The sequence below is a fragment of the Dermacentor andersoni genome, chromosome 7 (genome assembly GCF_023375885.2).
Source record: "Dermacentor andersoni chromosome 7, qqDerAnde1_hic_scaffold, whole genome shotgun sequence".
Classification (NCBI taxonomy): domain Eukaryota; kingdom Metazoa; phylum Arthropoda; class Arachnida; order Ixodida; family Ixodidae; genus Dermacentor; species Dermacentor andersoni.
Genome location: NC_092820.1, coordinates 158,634,199 through 158,653,747, shown reverse-complemented (window position 1 = coordinate 158,653,747; position 19,549 = coordinate 158,634,199). Strand labels below are relative to the sequence as shown.

Below are 19,549 nucleotides of genomic sequence, written 5' to 3'. Positions count from 1 at the left end.
GTTTTTTTGGGTGCAATGGAGGAAATAAAATACGCCTCCGGGCCGTAAACATGAAGTTCACAGCAAATGCATTTGACTAATGTTTTTCAAATTTTAATGACTTGTATGTGGCCTCCCGAGTCACTTGGTTCATGTGCCGTCTCCTTTCCTGGCGTCAGAATCTACTCGTTCAGATTTTAGCACATCCTTCCAAGTCCTTTCCACATGAATGTTCAAATGATGGTGCAAACTTTCTCTATGTCGATCGCTATCTCTTCCATTACAATTTTCTGCTCCCATCTAATCTTTTTTGTCGCAACACGACGGAACATACACAATCTGTTAAGAAACACAACCAAAACTGTTTTGCAGTTTTGGTTGGCACAATATTTTTCTAGGGTTTCGAGGTCGAGAGCCTTCAGTTAAAGCAAAAAATGAAAAGTCAAGAGCGTCACATCATTACTCCAAGTTTTTGGCGGAATTCACATTTGCTATGCTCTTTCCCTTTCATTCTGCCCACAAGCCACTTTTGAATTGAAAGGACTTGCTGAGTGCCCAGTTGGTGCATACAAAGTGAGTGCAAAAAACATGCAGCACAAAAGGGAAATGACAGACACGAGACAAGTGTTCCTTCCCGTGTCCATCTCCTTTCTTTCTTGCTGTGTGTCTTTCTTGCTCTCACCAACTTTGCTACTTGTGAATGTTCACCAGTGATGACTCAACAAGCATAGCCAAACATACGTGGAGTTTATTCTAACAGGTATTTTATTAACATGTCAAGACTAGATCTTTATTCAGGTTTAACAAGTTATTAGCATTTTACGTTGAGCCTTTCAGTAACAGCTTCAGCAGTACTGAAACTTGCAAGCTGCCAGCAGCACGTCGCCCTCCACGCTGAAGTGGCTAATGCGCTGAAGTGGCTGCAGCCGGTGCTGGAACTGCAGATAGTGCTGGCCATTGACGGCCACATCATAGGTGGCATCCAAAACCTGCACACGAGAGGCCAGCGAATCTACTCGATTGGGAATTGCAGCATCAGACCACAGCAGAAACGCACTTAGCAGAGAACAACAGGAGAATGTAATAACATAGATGCAACAAAGTAAAAAAAAAAAAAATGGCACTTTGCTACAGTCAAACTCTGCAACATCGAAATAACATTCTTGTGTAAGTACCGCAACCCTCCTTTTCAAGTGTTCCCAGCCCTCATAAGCCGCAGATGTACAAGATGTGCTGTGTTAACTCCACGTGGTATTGACATGATACACAGAAGCTTGTTAATCTCCTGTTCAGTTATTTTGATAGCTAAGAGTCTGTTGGCGAGAAGCTTGTTGAAATTGATTTTCTGTCCCATTGCACATTCCCCCAGCACCACTTACTGGAGGCAGCACCTGCCGCTGCATGCTGTCCGGAGTGCACTGCGCAGCAAGGCTTCCTACACTCTGTTGATACAGTCGAACCTCTATATAACAAACAGGGTTACAAGAAATTATTGCATATAACAAAGTAAATCTAAAATGTTTGTCACTGATATCAACATGTAAAAAATACATGCTTATAAGAAAGATCAGATATAATGAAGGTATTTATCTTTGTTGAATGCAGCTTCATTATAAAAAAAAAACAATTACATTCCAGAGTCTTAAGCGCCAAAACCACTATTTGATTATGAGGCGTGCCGTACTGGGGGACTCCGGATTAATTTTGACAACCTGGGATTCTTTAACACGCACCTGATGCACGGTACACGGGTGTTTTTGCATTTCGCCACCCATCGGAATGCGCCTGCCGTGGGCTGGATTTGGTCCCACATCCTCATGCTTAGAAGTGCAATGCTACAGCAACAAAGCCATCATGGTGGGTTTCATTATAACAAGATTTAGCTGTATGTTTGTGGGTAAGCTTTCATTGCTCATTCACCATGTGAAATATAACTGAGTATTTTCAACTGGAACGTTCTTATTCCACACGTCTTGCGTAAGAACCCCAGTACCTTTCTTTTCTTCTTCTTCTTCTTCTTTAAATTGCACTATCTTATGTGCGGTGAAACGTGCAAGGGCGGCTTCGCCTCTGAATGGCTTGGTGCGCAGAGGCATTTGTATCTGTATCTCTTTCCTCTTTGGTTGTTTCCACATTTGATAATGCTAAAGGAAAGCTCATCAACTCTGCAAAATTTGTGTCCAGGTGTCCAGCAGCATGTCTTGTCATGCTGTGCACGTGTCTTAGTGCAGCCTATGTACCAGGTACCACCTGGTGCATAGGCTGCGTACAAGGTACCACCTGCTACTATGCGCTGCCCTGTACTGTGTCTCACCAATTTCATTCAGCACAGCAAGCTACAGGTCATGTCAGCCAATTGGAATATAGAACCAGATGAAGTGGTCCATTGTGTACCACTGATTGCCCTTCGCATGATGCCACCTAAATGGAAGCTTCATGGAAAGATAAGTGGCTCACAACGTGTGTGACCATACTCCCCTCCTAGAATACGCAGGCAGCTCTCACCACCGATTGGCTAGCACATCTCGCCAGCCATCACTGGATTGCACGGTGTCCACGAGGCAGAGCACACAGGCTCTGCGCTTCACAAATACACTTATGGAGCAAACTTTTTATTGCTTTTGCACTCTGCAACATATATGGGTGCATTTGCCTGAACTACTCAGTTCACATTTTGTGTGAAAACACTGGTAGCTTCTTATTGTGCATTTGGTGTATTTGGTGCATTTTTTGTAACACCACTGCAATCTGCAAAGGACCACATATGTTTTGACTACTTGGCCACTGGTGTTCGTGGTTGCTGAAATTTAGTGCTTCGATGGTGGTGAAATTTCATTACATTGAAATTGAGGATAGACACATTTCACTATATCTGGGCTAAAACTTTCGTTAAATATTTAGTTAAATTGAAGTTTGTTACATTCGGGCTTAATTGTATGATGCTTTGTGCACTGTCAATAATCGTGACACATGGAACAGCTACAGCCTATCACAGCAGCCTGACTCATACTGTGGAACAGTAAGTTTGCTAATGCAATGCAAATGCCTACAGCGCAACTTCTGTCTGTTCACTCGCTCCTGAAATTATTTCGCGAATGCTCACAATGCAGTCAAGAAGAGCCAGCCCAGTGCGCACATTAAGTTTCTCCATTCCAGTGCACCAAATAGGCCCTAAAAGATGTAGCAGCACACTTTCCTGGCCATATGCAGGAAACTGCACATGGGCAGGAAGCTATTCAGCTTACTGCCCGCCTGTGCCGGCTTGCCACACAGGGGTGTGTGGTTTTGAGGGGAAGCCATTGAGGAGAAAGGGCGTACCCGGATGAGAATGTCAAAGTGCACCCCGGGGGCAAAGGGGAAACCATGGCATTTGCGCTCCTCAGTTCCCCAGTCACCATCCTGGAAGCTGTTGCGCACCATCTCCTTGCGATGGAAGCGCGGGTTGAAGTGGAACGCAATGTCCGAGCCTAGGCCGCCGCATTGGAAGTTCAGCGAGAACCTGCACGGGTGTTGTACAGAGCTCCGATTTCATGAACAGACTAACACTTTGATTTCATTTGTAATGCCCTCATGGCGTACATCATTATGAAGGAAGGGATCACGTTTCTTCACAGGCACATAGGAGGCCAAAGAAGTGAAATACACTGTCAAAGACAAAAGAAGGAACACATCACAAATGTTTTTAAAAAAAAAAGGAAGAAGGATGACTGTGGGGCGTGCCTCTCGGCGGCTTCTGAGAAAACTACTGTTCGTGGCAAGAGACAACCCGAGCTCTGGTGCATGCATTTGAAATGCTCAGCTGTGAAATCTGGCCTGGATTCACTGGAACAAGATTAAACCTCAGCAGCTTGTGGTCCCCACAATTCAAAGAACAAAAGAAAACAAAGAAACATGTTAGAGCAAGGAAAAGGGCAAATGCAACAGAAGCAAGTGTCAAGATGGGCAGATAAGCATGTTGAAATATCTCAAACACAAATGCGAACCTTGATAAATACAACACAATAGGAGAGATGAGCAAATATTAAAGGGAACCACTAGTTGTTTATAGAATTTGTAATAGTTATACCATCCAGTGAAGTGGGCAGGTGTCAGTTACAGCATAGACTAGTTAAATAGGAAGGACCAAGAGTATGTAGCAGTTGTTTGGTCAAGACCATGAACTTCATATCAATGTTTGGTGAGCAATGCTGTTGAATGGCTTCAATTTTATTTTTCAGGCACTATTCAAGCACTTGAAATTGCCTAACCACTGTGAAATGTACTCTTTTTAAAACAAAAGAAGATATCCAATCTAGCAGACACAGATTAAAGGGTACTGACTATAGTATACATAAAGGCTTCTCTCGTTCCCATACAGAAGTTTTCTCCCTAAACAAACTTTGTGTCTAATCTCATCTTCAGGAGGTAACATGTTGTTACTTACAGAAACATGACCAACACCAATGCCGAAGTCATACCTAGCCAAGCTTAGCGCTCTGCTGTACACCGAACCAGGGCCTGTATTATGTAAAAAATACTTTTCATTTTTTTATCCCCTTTGTCAATGGTTTGCGTGAAGCCCCACCTTTGCTATTGCCAAGATTGGCCAACCAGCAGGACAGGTGATAAGCAACGGCTAATAGAATGAGACAAAAAGAATCCTTACATACTACAGTGCCAGGATGCATTGTAATTGAAATCACTTGCTCCAAGTTTTAAGACTTCCGCGAGTTCATGCAGACCAGGACAAGCGTGACTCACGAGGTGGCCTCGCTGTGTGGCCGGCCGCTGACATACACCATCAGTCCTGGTGCCAGGCGGCCACCAGGCAACATGTGCAGGAAGGGCGTCGGCTGCATTGCAGAAGACAATTCAGACTGGACTCCTTCGGGGACTGCCAATCCAGTTGCTGACACACCTATTTCACTATGTGGGCATTCTCCAGCTGTAGCAAATCCATCATCTAGTAATGTGCTTATGCTTGCACTCATGATGTTAAAAGCTACCAGGACCCATCACATCTTGCACTGTTTCCTGTCACTATTTCTTGGCCCTTTCTTCCAAGGAGCAGTAATGCTCAACACTATGTGCAACATTACAGCACCTGCCTAGGGTGATGCACTACCCTCAACTTTATGGAACAAAGTTTGTCCTATGTGGCAATAATTTTATAATGCCATGCTACTATGTGTCTGCTCAATTCATTTAAATGAAGAAGCACTCTCACGCAATTACTTTCAAAGATACAATTACTTTCGCTAGACTTTGGCACTGGACGCATCCGTGTATATAGCCGGCAACATTGCTGGCACTGTGCGAACATACCAAGCTTGGCACGACACCAGAAATGCTGTTGGCCGGATGTACCGGAGCGTCCGGAGCCATGTCGCAAACGTCAACGCATCAACGAAAGCGATCACCTGAGAATACCGCCCTTGGAGTCAGGAGGGCTCAGTTAGTGCTCTAATGGATGCTAAATATTGGAACACAACACTCACAGCGGCAAGCTACAGGCTGTGTTCACTTGCTACTGCTCATCAAGCATATCCTTGGCTACCCTTGTGAAGCAGCCTCTCTTGCACTCCTGTTGCGTTACTTCGAGTGGTTCTCTGGCCACAGCTATTGTGTGCTGCGAGTCATGACACATGTGTGGCTGGATAAGTGGAATCGATTACCGGGTTGTACACAACGGTCGGCTCATTTGCCAGTGGCTGTTCCGGCTGCTGGAAGCCCTCCATGGGGGGCATCTGCATGAAAACCAGCAAGTTTTTAACAGGACACCCCGGAGTTGTCTGTTCTTTTTCACAGTCTGAGCAAACCAACAAGTGTTCACACTCATTGAGGTGCTTTACATAGCAATGGGAGGGATTGAAAAGACAGAAGAGGAAACGGAAATGGACTATCTGCATAATATAATTTGTTAGGTGAGTAGCTCAAAAGTTTTCAAAAAAGCTTGCCTATGAATTACCGAAATTTTCAAATTTTCAAATACTCATTGAGAATTACATAGTTTTGGTCATTCACTAAATTTAACATATTTATGATGACTAAGACGTGGAATTATGACAGATATCATACACTTAATTTTGATCGCTGCAAGAGTTCTTGCAATAAACAGAAAGAAATAGTAAGGATGGTATCAATGCCTATATTGAGGCATTTTCTGAAGTTGTACAAGCGTGCAATGTTGAACTAGTTGGTTGAGCAACATTATGAAGCTAGCTATATGAAGTAATGATAGTAGCTTCATTGGCCGTATAAACTTGTAAACATAGGCATACTAACTAAGTTAACAAGCATGGTGTCATGCATGCACAAGCAAACATGAACACATCTCGCTCAATGACTACGGAAACTCGCTGTCAAAATGCTTGAGTGAGGAAGTCCGGCAGCAGCAGCGAGCGAATTGAAGCTCATGCTGCATCTCGCATCAACACAAACTAAGCAGTGAAAACACAGCGCGTGGCTGGACTCTGTTCCCGTCACAGATGGCTTTCAAGACACAGCGGAGTAGAACGCGCCTCCCCTCTCTACCCTCTCCCCGGATTGTTGCGCATGACGGAAGATGGCACACTTCCTCCAGCTTGCCTCACTTGCGTGCGCAAAATTGAGCCGCAGTGACCAGTTCACCCTCGCATGCTTTGACTCGCACATACAGCGCACGACAACGATTTTATCACCCTTGGACTTTATACGGAAACTCACGGTGACGGAGACGGCATAAATGCGCCTGGAGTGTCCATATAATTGCTATCGCATTAAAAAGAAAATATTGCTGGCTACAGGATCATAGCAAGATCAAACAATGCTGACAATCGACTGGTGGTTTATTCACAGGAAAGACATATACACATGAAAAGGCAGGAAAATATTAAATACAGCAAATTTTACATTTGTGTGTACTGCAACACCTGTGGATTCCCGTCTCCATTGCCTTTTCCTGTGGTTATCTTTCTTGAACGTGCAACTTGGTTCTTAAAAACCTGTGGATGTTCACCTATTTTGCATTATGCCTGCGCAGTATGGAATCACCGGGAAAGCACTCGAGATTTGGGAGGCGTATACCATTCAAAAGAGAGCTTCCACATTTATCAGGGGGCCATCAATTTCGACAAGGAGATTACATATCTCAACAGCTAGATTTGTTTGCTTTCCCACACATAGTCATCTGCCATTTTATTTTTACTACTGTTAGTTTTACTTTTGTCATTATTGTCTTTAGAGTGATATCTTATCCTTGTTACTCATCTTTGTACTTTGTTTATCAAATGGTCTTCAGTTTGTCCCCTTGATAAGTTGCACTTCACCTCTCCATAGTTGCTGACCAGCTGTTTTTCAGTATGTTCCTTTCCTGGATGAGATGCAGATGCGATGTTGGCGATCTTTAATACCTTCCCACTTTTTCAAGCATATATGTATTTCCTTTTTATGTATATAGTAAGTCTTTCCTACCAGTTGATAGTCAGTGCCGATGTTGTTTATTCTTCCCGTGGTTCTGTAGCTAGCACTGTTTCTTCATTGTTGTGAAGTTGTCCTACAATATTGTAGGAAACAAATCTCCACTACATGGAGATTCGTTTGCTTTCAAGAATTTAAAAACAAATGTTTTTGGAATACACTCCCACAGAAGACTACTGTTAGCTATTGATACATCAATACACTATTTCCAGTTTCTATGTGTGCCACATGTATGTAAATTTAGTCAAAACTGAAGATGTTGACCCAGCCCACCTTATTCAGGGTTATCTAGAAATGCCCTTTACACAGGAACAAAGATCTTCACATGTGCCACGTGTTCGAAGCAGATGGCAAGCTAAATGCACAAGGACATTTTGAACTGAAAGAGAAATTAAAGAAAATCCTAGGAAACCTAAGAAGTTCTTATGAGTTGGGAATGCATTAATGTCCAACTGAATGCCGCTAAGCAGTCCTTCGAGTTTCAGGCAAGTGAGAGTGTTGAGACACTTTTGCGTTTTGATTTGGCCTTACCAAGGCGCAGTTAGAATGCAGGCGAGAGCTTGGACGGGCAAGGAATGCACGGGTAACCCAGGCTTCCGGGAGTGAGGGTGAGGGCGATTTGGCATCGCGGTGATGCACTCTTCGCTCACATAACGCCAGCAAACAACTGCAGCAGGAGGTGTTCCCTTTTGCCCGCTCTGCTTCGTCTAGGCGCACTCGTGCCATGGTGTCGCAGCCAAAGGGAAATCCATCAAGGCGTGCTTGTGACGTAGAGTCGCAGCCAATGGGAATTTAGGTGCTGTTTCGCCGCTACAGACGCCGGACTCCGGCTTTTTTGCTCAATCAGCTTTTGCATCAAAATAAAAGCAAATCCTCTGTCATTCAAGTACCACTTCTGGTGAAGTTGCATGCAGAGTTGTTAAAAAAAAACTATTCTCTTCTCAAATGCCTTTCTGATGAGATGCCGATGGCTTTCTACTATTGCAGCGCTGTAAATAACCTCTGTACGAAGAGAACAACTTTTGTCCACCAGAGCAGGGTTTATTGAAGACACAACATATCACTCACTCAGATACTGTGACAATGACTTAGCATATGCAAGCTACACATTACTAAAGCTGCGCATCAGGCTTGCACATGGTACTTATGAGTATAATACACCGGTGTTATTTGTCAGTTTAAGCACAGTGCATTTAGCCACTACATTAAGCGGCATGTGTACTGTGAACTTTAAAAAAAATAGGCGCACACGGTGTGCTAGATATGCAGCAAGAAAACGCACGCACCAGGGCACCGAGGGGTGGCCGCTGCTCGACGCGGTGGATGGTGACACAGCCGTCCACCTTGAGTCGTTCCACCATGCTGTACAGCAGCCGGTGCTTGAAGTCCGCAAAGTGGTTTTTGTTGAAGGCCACCTGCACACATACGGATGGTTCCACTGAAGTCACAGTAGTACTTGCTTACCTGCCAACTTGTAAACTTAAAAATTTGTAAAGATCTCGCAGACATGGCAAAGAAATAGGGGGGGGGGGATAGCATGCCTTTTGTGGGATACATGCACACTTTATTAATAATGATTTACTTCAAATGCGGCACACAAGCAGTTGCAAAGTCGAAACAGCAGAGACTGTCAAACAACACGTTTTTAAGATCTAAGCGAACTTTTTAATTAATTTGCTGTTATCAATTGTGGGGGTCTTACATGTGCTCTTGGGACAAAGGAACAACAACACAGTAGTGCAAGCAATCACAAGGGCATTTACTGCAACTTTTATACACTAATGCCTGCTAGCTGAATTGCTATCCACAGAACGTGCATGGGCGCGGTGAGCCCGGCTCACTGCGACTGGATATCGAGAGAATATGTTCGCCTCACGCTGGACACTAACACCTGGTTGTTTGTGCGTACAGTCATGTAAACGGTGGCTTGTTCGAACCATTGTGTTCGTCTGTTCCGATGTGCTGCTCCTAGGCCTCGCAAGGCGGTCTCACAGAAGCATGGATTGGCGCAAGTGTGGAACAAAGAGAGGAAAAGCCTATTCCTTGTCACGCGCGAATAACCACACTGTTAGTTGGCATTAGTCGGTGTTAGCAGCGCAACACTCGCACCATCTCTTAGTATGTGTTGCAACCACACCTACCGCCACCAGCGCTTAGCTACGGGGAAAATAACATCACGCGACGCATGAGAGTCGAGCATCCCCACACAATTTCACTCGCTTCCAGAACTTGTCTGTAAAAACTTGCTCGAAGCAAGTATCACTCTGGCAGCCTTCATAAGACTTCCAATTGTTTACCCGCAAATTATACTTTTTCATTAACATAACAATTTGCATAAAGCTTGACACAACCTGTGTAAACAAACTTACCTTGACTTAAGTCGTAAATGATGCAGCCTTCGGTTCACCTCATTCTTACTAATTGTGCAATACAAACTACTTTGAAGCAATTTAAGGTAAGTGATAGGTTAGCACAGGACGACCATTCATCCTCCTATAAAATTCTTTAGGACGGATTACATTTGAAATGTTATTAAGGGAGTGCTTCTGAGTTTTTTTAAGAACACAAAGAATAATGGCATGTAGCGTAATAAAACAATAATATTATTACCATAAACACAGCAAATAAATGTCACGTGTACCTATTTGGCACGTTACAGTATTTAAGATGGGAACAAAGATATACAGCATGAACTCTACACTGTTTTCAGAGAGAAAAGCTATTCCTCAACCTGCTTGCTGTCTTGTAAGATGCACTGAAGCAGACAATGCAGCCCTTTATGCATTGTATAAACAGCAGGCAGGCAATGCCTACAGAAGCCAACAAGAAAAGGTGCCATACGGTCTGCCAGCTGTTACAAGCTGCATTGTATGGCTATGCAAGAACGGCTTCCCACAACATGACAAGGCCATGTGAAACAGTCTCTTATAGCCAAAAGGTTGTTTTTCCAATGGGTGGCTGCTTTACAATTTGCCACCATAATGTACAAGTTATACTTTGCATTTAATTTTATCCCAGGAGATTTCTTTAGACTGTTCAGGTATGGCTTTTTATGCAGTTGCCATACTGTCTCATTGTAGCATTTCCTTCTCTCATTGCTACACGCCTGTACAATTATATCAGCCATACTTGGGCCGGCAAATAAAAGAGTCAATGGTCCTGTCCTTTCTGTGGGTCTCGCCTTCGGTTCACTGCATCATATATATAGTAGTTCATACTCAGAAGGGCTAACAAGAGTGGATGCCTCTACTGAAATATCCTTTCAAGGTCATATTCTGGCAACGAAAAGTGCCTCGTGTAATAAGTGAGTACTGACAAAGCCTTCTAGAAAACTGGCTGGGCTGGTGAGGCAGCCCTCAGTTCCTATAAAGGCCCCCACATCAACCACCATCAGAAATTTTGGTTGTGCACTAGGATTTATAAATGGCCATTCAGGAAGCGTTATAGTCCCCAAAATATTTAAAAAGGTATAGTAGTAGCCGAGTAAGAACCAAAGAAATGTCAGAAAGCAGCCGTGTAAGGAGGCAAGCTGCCCTACCCGTATGGAAGCTTCCTATGCAGTTTCCTCGACTACTGCTGATAACCTAAATTCCTTCTCTACCGCCTCCCGCATCGAAGCAAGGAGCCATACCACCTCCGATTCTGTCATGGGCCACGACTCCCTGCCCTCCTAATACTCATGTTTTTGACTCCTCCCTTGCTGCATGCCACACTACCAGAGGCGTTCCTACGCACTCTACATTTCACGGAATTCCCCCAAGTAGTTCCCGCTGCAGCTGGCTGGCTATCAAAGCCAATTGCTTTCTCTGGCTCCTTCGTCCAATTTCGTGTTCGGTGGTTGGAATTTCGCTGCTGATACAAAGGGCGCATGCTCTCACACAGCTGAGCTACAGGGTGCATTCATTGCCGAATGTCAACTATTAAAGCTTTTTGAGATGCATGTGCTGTGCACAACAGCTATAAACAGGCTGGTTAATGGTTCTTAATGGTTAATGGTTCTTCATGGTTAATTACGTAATGAAACATTGCTACAAATGCACACCGTGAAGTGCATCATTCCTTTTAATAAAGCGAATAGCTTTCTAGGAGTATATGGCTTTTCACATACATTTAAAATCGGCAGCGATTGTTTGTTCACAAATTTTTACTGTGCAGCAAGCAATGTGTGTGTAATGCGAAAGCACTATGTGCGTGATGTCATCTCACTTGGTGTACACGCCTGTGAGGATAAAAATGCACAAGCTTTAATTTGAATTTTCAGCTTCTTTCGCTGTGTGCATGGGTGCAATACTTTGAAGAGTACATAATCATCACATCACATGATTGCCTGTTTACAATGCCTAAACCTAGTCAAGGGCCCTTCAAGCATTACTCATTTGAAACGCTGCATCGACTATCCAACAGTGGTTGCTGCTCCTTAAAAGAAGCAGGAACTGGTTCGTTAACCATGGCCTCTAAGACAAGGCAGCAAGCTTATGTTGCTCTGGTCATCATGCAAAGGGAGTAATATTAGAAATACTACGAGGCCCTCGTAATATTGGCACCAAGTGGCACACTGCAGTTTTACTCTCCCATGGTGATAGTGGCATTTACGAGACTGAAACGAAGCAGGCTCATACCAATGTCCCACGGCCCACTTTTGATCGTGATCGGCAAGTACGATCCGGATCAAATTTCTCAGTTGCGATTGGCTCCTTTGCGCAAGCTGCACGGGGGAGCCAATCGCAGTCAAAAATTTCGATCCGGGTCAGGCTTGATCTCGATCAAAAGTGCACCGTATGTCACCAGTATCAATTTCGCACAAGCCTGACCACAATCTCACTCACTAAACTGCTTCTTTCGCACCTTTTACAGTAGCTTAAGACTTACGACGGACAAGCACTGCCTGCTGGTAAGCATGGCCTTTTGTTCTTTTTATTTCACTTTCTTCTTCTCTAACAGACTGAATTTGTGATTGTTTACTTTAATGTAGGCATTGCATGATACAAGGCAGCTTGCCCGCTATGGCCACCTCTAGCTATGTATCGATTGCCAATTATGTACAAGGCCCATTCGGTTTGTCCTGCACTTCATGAACTAGTTTCCCGCTAGTTGATCAGTAGGTTTGGTGATAGTTGTTTCTCGTGCACTGACACGACACAGCCTGCATGAGCCCTGCATTAGCTCTCTGATAAGTGCAGGTAATGCTGTGAACTCATTCTGCACGAAGTTTAGAGTACCAAACGAATGGCAATGAGCAAATGCCGACTACATTAAGCTGCAGTGGTGAAACGAACAGCCAAGTGCAGCACCTTCTGAGCTAGTTCAGAAGGTGCGCGCGAATCAAACGGGCCAGCACTTGTATGCTAACAAGTGTGTCAACAGGGAGGAGCGCCTTACCAAAAATACTGCCCATTCACTAACACTCCTGTTGACAATCAACATTCAATCGTGCGCCTCTGCATGTAAACGTGTCTTGTAAAATTAAATCGTAATTCGATGAGGCTTACTGCGCAGCTCTGGCTATTTCGGGGCGGGGTATTGATACACCTAGAGGTATGCCTCAAAAAAATAGGGGGGGAAAAGGAAAAGCACCTTGTAGCCCATCTCCTCGACGAGTATCATGGCCTCAAAATTTTGTCCCTGCTGCACAGGCAGGTGCTCGACTGTCTCCTCGTCTTCCCAGTCGCCGTTGCGGAACGTGTTGAACACCGTGTTGCCGACGTCGAAACGCGGGTTCACGTGCAACGCGATGTCGCCAGTGGCTGTCACGAGGTTGATGCTGAACCTGCAGCAGGAATATATACCCAGATCGTGTCAACACGGGCAGTCAACACGGGCGATCGACTCGCCGATCATCGACGTCACCTCTTGGGACTGCCGAGAACATGGCCCGAGAGGTCGATGATAGTGCCCGGCAGTAGCCTTTCCACGGGCTGGTCCATTGGCACTACCTGCGAGATCGACGACACAGCTGCGGCACAAAGCGCTCAAGCCCAGCCCAAAGGCCTACCGGTTCAAAAGTCACCAAGCGTGGTTCCGGATACAGCGGTAGAGCGACCACCGACGACACCTTGGCTGTCATCTGTCCACAACAGCCAGTTGGGCGGTGTCTACGCAGACTACGCCGCGCGCTACATACGCCCCGCGTTGCGCTATCGCTGCTGCTGGCTGCTCAGCAGCCGTCGTCGAGTCTCGATAATCGCCGTCCTGTGAGCAGAGCCCGTGTATTCACGAGATACGTGGATACGTGGCTAGTAATCTGATGAGAAGACGCGCGCGCGAAGGTGCGAGGAAAACGTTATGTTATTGCTGGTTCTTCCAAGTACGGTGCGCCGCAGAGCAGACGGCACCGCAGGAGCAACGATATTATGGCAGCAATAGCCGCGAGCCTCGACTAAATGGTAAATAATATAAGATGTAAGTGGACATTCGTATAAAGCATTGATATTCGAAATGTTCTTGACAATATCGAATTTCTTTGAAAAATCGGTTTCCAAAAATCCAATCGGTTTCGGTTTCTTCCGAGTAGGGGCGTAGGCTGTTTCGTTTAGGTGAAACCCGTATGGGTTTCTTTTGTAGCTTCAGGTTACGTTCGTGGCATTTACTCCACTTTGCGGGATTATGCAGCTGCAACACTACATGTAAAAAAACTAAACCGAGTGCTTCGCTAGAACATGGCCTTAAAAAAGATGCCACCATGGAGGTTCTAAATAAATGTGATATGACACTATATGGATGTCACAAATGCGCGAAGCTCAATACGAAACTCAACCACAGCATCAGGGTAAGAACACATGGAATACAAGGCAAACAGCTGCAACAAATAGCAGAAAGGCACCCACTTTGATTTATTGATGTTCTTTGACATTTTACATCATGAGCACAATGAGTCACAAAGCTTACAAGAAGAAGGCTGTGGGATACTGCGGGATACTCCTAAATTTCTGATCTGTCGGAATACTTACAGCCGCTTACAACTCTCCTTTTTAATGGCGCCGATTTTAATGGCGCACCTCTGCGTGTTTCGCGCGTGCACAGAGCATAGCTAGGGTTGACACAGATGTCTAACTAGATATACCTACATGCATGTCTGCTTAGGGCCGAAAAACATCTATTAATCTATAACCAGAAACCCGCAACACTTTATCGAAGGTATTGGGCGGCGCTGGTTCAACGCTCCGATCCGAGATCAGATCTTTCTAGCACGTTGCTTGAAATACGATTAGATGCCATTTATTGGTAGTGTTCAACTTCCAGTGCTCGCTGCAGTTAAGGCAAAGTACATTGTAGTTAAGTAGATCACCAATTGTAGTTTCGCTTTCATACCAGATGATAACGCACGTATGTCACATGCCACAAGGAGACAGGTGCCTTCAGCCAATCATCACTTCAACAGCAGACAAAATGGACATGTTCACTAGGTGGAAACTTATTAGACCCCCTGCTGACTTCTTGGGAACCATGCAAAGCCACATCAACTGGGGTGATCTGTCACCAGCGCAAAGAAAACTTCAATGCAGGCTGTTTTGCATTTTTGGGATGACAAAACATTCAAAATGTGTGTCTTGCTGCTGCAATGCCTTCACAAATGCCATTTCTGTTTAGTACATTCAGTAAATGCATGCAAGCCTGCTGAAAACAGGCAACATAATAGTGTGTCAGCTACTCAAATACTGGCATTCACAATATAGTATAACATCACTAAAGCAGAATTAAAAAAAAAATTATGGTGTTTTACGTGCTGAAACCACTTTCTGATTACGAGGCACACCGTAGTGGAGGGCTATGGAAATTTTGACCACCTGGGGTTCTTTAACGTGCACCTAAATCTAAGTACACAGGTGTTTTCGCATTTCGCCCCCACCGAAATGCGGCCGCCATGGCCGGGATTCGATCCCGCAACCTTGTGCTCAGCAGCCTACCATAGCCACTGAGCAACCACGGCGGGTGCAGAATTAATTGTGCAACTTAAAGTGGCCATGACAAAGCCGTCCAGCTATTCTTTTATTATCATTGTAACTAAGAGTAGAGGAGGCCAGTATGGTTATACAATGAAATCTCGATATTGTTACGGCACAACCAAGAGTGGCGCCAGTCAGAAGATGACGGCTTAACGTGTAGGTGGAATCAGTCTCGACAGCCATCTTGTTTATGCATAGTTGTCTCTCTTGTAAATATTGTAAATAGATGGTTATCTGTGACTTCTGCAACTTAACAATACAATTCGAAATCTCTTAATTCGAACTGACGGCTCATTCGACCTGCTCCATTGGTCCTGACAAAGTCCTGTGTATCTGAATAGAGAATAGCTCCCATGTATTGAAACTCCAAAAAACATCCAACGGTTAATTTGAACGAAATCTCTCACTCCCATGCACCATATTTCGGCCAAACCCAAGGCAAAGGCAAAGCTTTGATGCATCTCTAGCTATCGTAATGTCGCATGCCATAAAAATTATGACGAAAGATGCCTGGGAAGCCGAGACTAACCTGGAGCAAGCAAAGCAGTGCACGCCCTCGTTTCCCTTCAGGCTTAGGAGGAGAAGGAAGGAGCCACCAGTGCGTGCTAGCAGGCACGTACGCAGGATTTTTTTTCGGGGGGGGCCCAACCCAAGGTAACTTTTCTGTGCAAATGAGTGGGGGGGTGTACCTTTACTAGTACAAATATGAATAGCGCCCAGCATTCGCCATAAAAATGCGTAAACCCACAAAAGAGAAATGAAATAAGGTGTATTTTACAGGTACGCCTGTGCGATACGCCTCTCCCTTACTTGGCAAACAAAGAACCACGTCAAGTGGACTCGCGCAGGAATAACACTGCCAAGCACAAGTACAGAAGCGAACGTGTAACATAAATATTGCTTTAGTAGAATAGAACCTTAAGAAACAGCAGTTGACAACAAAGGCACACGGACTGCGCGGAGTTGTCTAACTCCGCCAGCCAATCACAGAAGCAGACGAAATCGTCGTCATGCGGCCTTTTCAAAATGGCGTCGCACTTGATACCTCCGGAGCGTCTGCTATTCTTCAAGAGTCTTTTCATCGGCGGAAGCAATGAGGTGTGCAACAGACATGGACAAAATGTATCGAATCTGAGCATTTCACTCGTCAAAATTCGCTGTGCAGTTCATTTCACTGCTGAACCTGTTTTACTCATGAAACTTCACTGCCAACTGTAGTGAAACTTCACAGCGAATAGTTGTAGCGAAGCGAGCATGTTATTGCAGTTAAATAGTGAATTAGGAATTCGCCATTCCACTATAATAGGCGAGGGGAAAGGTATAACATTACGCGCTAATAATTTTATTTTGATATCTACCGCCTTACTTGGTTAACAGAAAAAGTTTGAAGTACGAATTATTTGCAGCCTCGCGGAGGAGCAGTGGCTGGCGGTTATGAGGGCGTGGGCGGGGCTTCATTGCAGACTTAAGTGGAAGCTTTAGCTCTGGTGCTCCTATCTAAATATATATGTAATGTAAAAGGAGAATTCGTTTTCCTCAGCAACCACTGCACCATATTTGACAAGCGTTGTTGCATTTTAAAGAAAAACTTAAACTCCAGTGACCGTTGGCTTCGAATTTTTCCTTTAGGTTCTCAACGTTTTATTAGAAATTGGCAAAAATCGAAAATTGTCAGAAAACTAGACTATCAAGTTTGCAACTCTGTCTTTCGGTAACGAGAAATGATATCACAATTCTGTAAATTGCACCTAATAGTACATCTAAGGCGTACAAAATTGATATGTTACGCATGAATATAAAAAAAAATTAGTAACATGGAAATACAGCTTTTGCAGAACCCTTGTAAATACCGTAACAAATTCACATAAAATATAAAATGACATATAAAATTTTTCCGCTTTGAATGTTCTAATGGATGCCGTTTACAGAACTGCGATATCTGTTCTTGATGCAGAGCTTTGGATTTGTAGACTTCTTGCTTCTATTGTTTTCAAACTGTCGAATATTTGAAAATCGTTTTAAAAAAACTCAGGCCCTAAATCGAAATTCCGCTTCCAACAGTCACTATAGTTTAGCTGTCTCTCTCAAATCCAACAAACTATTAAAATCGGTCCAGGCGCTATCCCAGAAAAACGTTTTTGTGTTTTACATGTATTTGAATAGGCCGCGTCGGAGTTGGGCCCGAGCTAAAGCTTCCTCTTAAGTTGTATCCGACTACAGTAGCGCTTTTTGAATTAGCTCTGGAAGAGATATACAGAAATATATATTTGCGGAACAATCACAGTTGTTTTGGATCCCTTGTTTACTGCTCTAACAAGTGCCACAACCGACTCGCATTGTTATTTGGGAAGCTACGTAACGATGCGTGCCCGCGAGCCGCGTACAACCGCGTATGGCGCAGGAAGCTGCGATTTTACACGTAGTGCGCCACCGCGGAAGGTTAGAAAAACATCTACATAAGCACAGCAGAGAAATGGCAATGTTAAGCGGCTCGAATGATAACTGTAGAAGCATCATTCAGAACACACGGAATTGTCCTCCACTTCCGGCGGCGTTTTCTCTATTTCCTTTTAAAGAAAAAGATGTTGATCCATAAATATTTTCATAAACAACGGTTGCAATTATTAATTTTCGCTTTTCCTTTTTGATTGGCTGTTGCCTTGGCTCTCTCCCTTAGGAGATCGCTTAATTTCTCAAATCCTTGCGACTATTGTTTCCAGTTGGCAATGTTGCACGAAAAGAGCTGTAGAATTAGGGAAAAACCAGACGAATTAACAGGTGACTGTCATATTGCCTATGAGTATAAGGGTTATTGCAGGGATTGATGATGGATGCTGTCTCGCATCATTTTATTTTCCACCTTATCTAATCCATATCACGGGTATATTGTTCCGAGGATCTGTCAGCGTCGCGGCGAGCCGTCACTCGAGGAAATAATGGAACAAAAAGAAACGTTAAAGGCAACTGGTATTTTCTCTGGCCGCAACTCGCTCCACGTGCACACAGATCAGCTGACCACGAACTGAATCCCTTTCCTGGCCTCTGGATCAGTCTAAACGAGGAAGGTTGAATATGCGAAGAAACAACGATGGGCGTGGCATTCGAATAGACGGTGACAACTAAATACATCTCGAGTTGATCGCGCGGGCCCCGAATTGACGAGGAAACTGGCCATAACATCCCAGGAGACGCCGATAACTGCCGCCATCCAGAAGGAGTGAGAAAGGCAGCAAAATGTTGACCGCCGCATAGCTGTCAAGCCTCAACATTGATTTGGCGGCGCTTTAAGAATGTGTGAGAAATGGTGGCGTGGGCGGGGAGGGGGGGGGGGGGGGGGGGGCGTCTTAATTTCGGGGGGGGCCCGGGCCCCCCCGGGCCCCCCCTTGGGTACGTGCCTGCGTGCTAGTGCATGCTTGCTCATGTTAAAGAGCGCTCGATGACGTCATCAATATGGGGCACACGTCACGCTACAGTCTTTCTTGGCTCACCGTTGCATGTTTGCCATCACACCATGGCAAACAGCAAGTGAGGTGCGATCTTATCACACTTGGACTTTATACGGAACCTAGGCTTCTTCCGGCACATGTCGCAGGATGGTGGAGGAAACATAATACATTTACAAAGTAAGGTTAGTGATGGTTCTGGTTTTGTGCACTGTATTTAAAGGGGTTCTCCTTAGCTCGGACTCGATTTTTTCAAATAAATTTCCAGTTTCCTTGAAGTTTGAATGAACCATATTCTACTTTGCACCATAAGCTGGGCTCTCGGTACACGTTTTAAGCCAAACCTCTGATTTGAAACTGCTGCCTCTAACCTTGTCGCAATGGCAGAGACTAGCATTTTGGTATACCTTGTGCGATGTCAAGAAGTGCGGGGCTGTCACTGTGTCGTCTGCTCAGAAACATCCCGAAACCATGCAGCTGCCCAATGCATCTCAAGCTGACCACTAAGATGGACATCAGTGATCAGCTTGAGATGCACATGTGAAAGCAAAACCACGCGTAGCCTGCGCACATTGACCATGCAGAACATACATTTCATTAGCTGTCATGGTTGCTGACTGCTGCATAGTCAAATGGCGATAAAAAAATTCAAATAATTTTTTTATTGCACTGGATGCACTCAAGTTTTGCCAGTTTGTTGTGGGATGCGTAAAGTGTAACGTGTAAGGCATACTTCACACTCAGAAA

At 44.6% G+C, this 19,549-nt stretch overlaps 1 protein-coding gene across 1 annotated transcript; it reads right to left on the bottom strand.

Moving 5' to 3' along the window:
* Positions 1-709: 709 nt before the first annotated feature.
* LOC126533441 (galectin-4-like) lies at positions 710-13,736 on the bottom strand. The gene is made up of 8 exons (XM_050180607.3): positions 13,409-13,736; positions 13,264-13,349; positions 12,991-13,183; positions 8,703-8,831; positions 5,634-5,705; positions 4,720-4,811; positions 3,298-3,478; positions 710-968 (listed from the first exon to the last, which is right to left on the bottom strand). The coding sequence occupies exons 1-8, from the start codon at positions 13,478-13,480 to the stop codon at positions 825-827; spliced, it is 969 nt and encodes a 322-aa protein (XP_050036564.1). The 5' UTR covers positions 13,481-13,736; the 3' UTR covers positions 710-824.
* Positions 13,737-19,549: the final 5,813 nt, after the last annotated feature.

Coding starts and splice junctions, on each gene's coding strand:
- LOC126533441 (XM_050180607.3), bottom strand. CDS start 13,480: ATGACAGCCAAGGTGTCGTCGGTGGTCGCTCTACCGCTGTATCCGGAA. Junction 5,706..8,702: donor GGCCACCCCTCGGTGCCCTG/GTGCGTGCGTTT, acceptor GTTTTCATGCAG/ATGCCCCCCATGGAGGGCTT. Junction 3,479..4,719: donor CCACACAGCGAGGCCACCTC/GTGAGTCACGCT, acceptor ACACCCGTGCAG/GTTCTCGCTGAACTTCCAAT.